General features: G+C 43.4%; 1 protein-coding gene across 1 annotated transcript; it reads right to left on the bottom strand.

Moving 5' to 3' along the window:
- Positions 1 to 206: 206 nt before the first annotated feature.
- Positions 207 to 4,244, bottom strand: LOC145718322 (coiled-coil domain-containing protein 77-like). The gene is made up of 2 exons (XM_081809813.1): positions 3,979 to 4,244; positions 207 to 1,357 (listed from the first exon to the last, which is right to left on the bottom strand). Exons 1-2 carry the CDS (start codon positions 4,156 to 4,158, stop codon positions 1,163 to 1,165), a joined length of 375 nt encoding a protein of 124 aa, XP_081665939.1. The 5' UTR covers positions 4,159 to 4,244; the 3' UTR covers positions 207 to 1,162.
- Positions 4,245 to 4,499: the final 255 nt, after the last annotated feature.

The following is a 4,499-nucleotide window of genomic DNA, read 5'->3' on the forward strand; positions in this document are numbered from 1 at the left end:
TGAGAGACGATGGACTCTGAAAAACAAACTGAGGGTTCTAGAGGGGAGGGGGGCTGGGAGGATGGGTTAGCCTGGTGGTGGGTATTGAGGAGGGCACATTCTGCATGGAGCACTGGGTGTTATGCACAAACAATGAATCATGGAACACTTCATCTAAAACTAATGATGTAATGTATGGGGATTAACATAAGAATAAAAATAAATAAATAAATAAATAAATAAAAAGGAATGAAATTTTGATACATGCTACAACATGGATGAACCTTGAAAACATTATGCTAAGTGAAATAAGCCAGACACAAAGGGACAAATACTGTATGATTCTACTTCTGTGAGGTCAAATACATACATGGAAAGTAGAACAGTGGTTACTAAGGGCTGGGGGGGGTGATGAGTTATTGTTTAATGGGTATAGAGTTTCTATAAGGGACAGTGGAAAAGTTCTAGAGCTGGATAGTGGTATGGCTGCATGATAACATAAATATACTTAATGCCACTGCACCATACACTTGAAAATGACTAAAATGGTAAATTTTATGTTAAGTATATTTTATCACAATTAAAAAAAATTTAGTAGTGGATGCTGTGGAACACTGCTCAGATGCCCCTTCAGGACCAAGACACCCATCACACAAGAGCTGAGTCCTTCTCCAGGAACTGCCCTAGGCTGAAGGAGGCTGCCTCTCTCAGGTTTACATCCCCTCCCTGGTGACAGCCGACATCCAATGAGTATAAAAGGTCAACTCGTTTGCCTCTGAATGGCTGTCCTGGCCTCAGAGCTCCCCGTGTGGTTGGCTGAAGCCTCTGCTACCACGGAATCACAGTTCAAATTCTCCCTCTGCCCAAATCTGCTCATAGATGTTATTCCTCAGAGTCCCCCCTACTAACCATCCTCACATCCCTCTCAGAATCTGCTTCCTGGGGAACACAACCTAAGAGGACCATAGAGAAATGTATCTTGTTTAGTGTAATTTATTTATTTATTTTTTAAGATTTTATTTATTTATTTTACAGAGAGAGACACAGCGAGAGAGGGAGCACAAGCAGGGGGAGTGGGAGAGGGAGAAGCAGGCTTCCAATGGGACTCGATCCCAGAACCCTGGGATCATGACCTGAGCCGAAGGCAGATGCTTAATGACTGAGCCACCCAGATGCCCCTCGTCTAGTGTAATTTAGAAATAGAACCCCAATATTTCCCTTCTCCCACTTGGTACCTGATTCTCAGTCGGTCGTTTTCTGAGTAGAGGCGTAAAACATGCTCCCGTTCCTGGAAGAGGCAGACCTGTATATCACTTAGAGCTTTCTGCAATTCAGCAATCTCTTCCTCCCTCTGCTGCAAATCCCCTTCTAGTTTATGCTGGGGGGAGGAAAAAAAGGTAGTTGAAAAGATATTGCACTTCACAGGAGTATCTCTGATTGGATATGGTGGATCAGTTCATGCAGAAATATTACAAAGTGAATGGTTTCACCAACACGGAATTCAAATGACAACAACAGGTTGTGTACAGACTTGAGTTTAAAAGCTGAAGGGTAAAAAAAAAAAAAGCTACAGGGTGAGTGTGATGTTTGCCTATAACATCAAAGCTCTCCTATCTTTCTTTTACAGATTACAGAACCCTATAATGCCGTATGATTTACCTGTTCTAGTCACACTTTTTTTTTAATGCTTTCTATGTAATAAGAATTATATAATTTTGGAAAAACAAAGATAAAAAGGTATGATTCTTGCCTACAGAGTTGGAAGAATTTTGTGGGGGGAGAGATGTTTAATGTGTAAACATTAAAATGAAATAGTTATTTCATGAAAGAGTGTGCATAGTAAAATGGAATAAAACCTCTGCAGGTATTGGGAAGTCAGAGAACACAACCAAAGTTGGAACTTGAAAGATGAAAACTGCTAGAGACGAGCAGAGGGCGGGTACTCTTGGGGAAGAGAGAGAAAGAACCATCAGAGCCTTACGTGTCTGGGCAACCCCAAGTATTTCAGTGCTGCTGGAGCGGACAGTCAGAGGCAGAGTGGGAAAGTATGAGGCCACAGGCTGGATACTGGTAAGGAGGACACTGTCATAGTTTGGGGGAGACATAATGAAAGTTGGAACTAGTGTTGAGGAAACAGTGACTAAGTTGTTGGAATGGGTGAAGTGATATTTAGGAAGCAGAATGAAGAGGACTTACCAAGTGATGGAAGTATGGGCTGGGGAGAATTGCAGGCAACGATACCATTTACTGGACATGGAATTAAGAAAAAGTGAAGAGATAAGGAATGGAGGGAGGGGAAATGTTCGTGGTACAGATTATGTGTGGGTAGGTAGGAAAGAGGAGAGTAGTTCAGACATGGACAGGTTAATGTGGAACTCAGGAGAAAAGTGCGTTAGTTATTTGGTGTCATCATCTCATATATAGTAGTAGAACACGTGAATATGACAAGACCATATATGGTGGAATCTAGAACTTTGATATTTAAGACTAAGGAAGGGGGGCTGTTGATGGAGACTGAGAAGAACTGGTCAGAGAGGTAAGACAGAAACTAGGAAAGGAAAATGACACGGAAATCAAGAAAGGACAAGTCTGCAGAAAGGAGAGATCAATAGCGACAAATACTGCAAAGGCCACGAAGAGATCATTTTGACTAGCAGGTTCCAGAGACCATAGGAGGTGCACCTTTAGTGGAGCAATGGGGACAGAGACCAAACTGCAGTCAAGAGGTCACTGAGTAGGTGACAAACTCAAACTATTCTACAGGTGTGGTTGAGAAAAGAGCCATCTACATATGAGAGTAGTTAGAGGGAAGCACAAGTACAGAAGAAAGACTTGAGTAGGTTTATATACTGAGGACAAAAAGCCAACGTCAGGCAAGAAGTTAAAAATAGAACACACAGAAAAGAGAGATGATGAAGCAGGGTTTCTGAGGAGGAGAAAGGAATGGGGGCTAGGGGGACTGTTGGATCAGTGCAGCTTGAACAGGCAGAGATAGCTTGTCCCTGAAGCAGTAAAAAGAAGAGAGATGGATATAGACGTAGATGACCTGTGTGGATGGGCAGGAAGAGAGCGCATGTGTGATAGCCAGTGTCTCCTCCGTGAACTAGGAAACAAGATGGCCTGAGAGAAGAGGGCTAAGAAGGGGTTGCAGGCTGGTGGAGGGTGAAGGTATGGCACAGATATGCACAGGCAAAAAAACTGCTGTATAGTGACTAAGGATACAGATGGACAAGTTTACCAAGAATTTATTCTGTAATGATATGTAACTGTTCTAGGACAATGGTTCTCAACTGGGGGCGATTTTTGCCTGTGCCTCCAGGAGGAATTGGGCAACGTCCACAGGCATTTTTGATGGTCATGACTGGAGGTTGGGGGGATGGGGGAAGAGGTGTGCTACTGATATCTAGTGAGTGGAGGCCAAGGATGCTACTAAACATCCTGCAATGCACACAACAGTCTTCACGACAAACAAGTACCAAGCCCCAAATGTCAATAATGCTAAGGTTGAGAAATCCTGCTCCAAGAGAAGAGGTGGTGGAGAACTGGATGAAATTATAGCTAGCGTTTGTGCTATGCAAGCAGGGCCAGAAGAATAAGCATGGGGTCCCATGCAGGCCTACAGTTACTGAAGTGAAGCACAGTGGAATTTGGGTTAGGAAGGAAGGATGTGAGGTCAGAAGCTGGCAGGCAACACTGAGAAAACTGAACTATCAAGGAGTTACAGAGCTAACAATGAAGTTAAATGAAGTCAGGTGTAAGGGGGTGAAAGAACTAGAAGTATAAAAGAGACCTCTAAGGTTTTAGAGGTCTAGCAGTTGGCGGAGATTATAATCTAGTGAGGGACCCAAAGGGTGGATAGGTAGCTAGGCTGCGGTAGAAAGGAATAAAAAAAGAATTTTTAAAAGAAAATATCTGCTTATAATATGAGCTGGCACTTCTCTCAGGAATGAATAGACTCAACCGGAGTCCTAAAAGGGTATAACGCATCATCCCTTTCACCTGTGCATCACAAGCTGCTTTGTAGAGTTCCAGTTTCTTCAACAGGTCTTCATTTTCTTCCTCACACTCAGCCATCTTCTTTTGGTAATATTCCAGAAGCTCCTGAGAAGGGCAGAGGACAGCCAGACGATCTTCCGTGGAAAGCAAGGGAGTTGACTCCATCGAATCCAAGAAAGACATTCCCTTCCACTTGGTGGGACCACTGAAGTCACAGGGAACATCATGTTTGGAGACAGTTGTTGGCCTGTGAGAAATCAGAAAGGACATATTCATTAAACTATTTGAACACTTACGAGACATTATAATTTCTTTTTTTTTTTTAAAGATTTTATTTATTTGACAGAGAGAGACATAGCGAGAGAGGGAACACAAGCAGGGGGAGTGGGAGAGGGAGAAGCAGGCTGCCCTCTGAGCAGGGAGCCCGATGCGGGGCTCGATCCCAGGACCCTGGGATCATGACCTGAGCCGAAGGTAGATGCTTAATGACTGAACCACCCAGGCGCCCCGAGACATCATAATTT

The sequence above is a fragment of the Leptonychotes weddellii genome, unplaced genomic scaffold (genome assembly GCF_054177405.1).
Source record: "Leptonychotes weddellii isolate Sample4059 unplaced genomic scaffold, ASM5417740v2 HiC_scaffold_14057, whole genome shotgun sequence".
Lineage (NCBI taxonomy): Eukaryota > Metazoa > Chordata > Mammalia > Carnivora > Phocidae > Leptonychotes > Leptonychotes weddellii.

Coding starts and splice junctions, on each gene's coding strand:
- LOC145718322 (XM_081809813.1), bottom strand. CDS start 4,158: ATGTCTTTCTTGGATTCGATGGAGTCAACTCCCTTGCTTTCCACGGAA. Junction 1,358..3,978: donor AAGCAGCTTGTGATGCACAG/GTGAAAGGGATG, acceptor TCCTCCCCCCAG/CATAAACTAGAAGGGGATTT.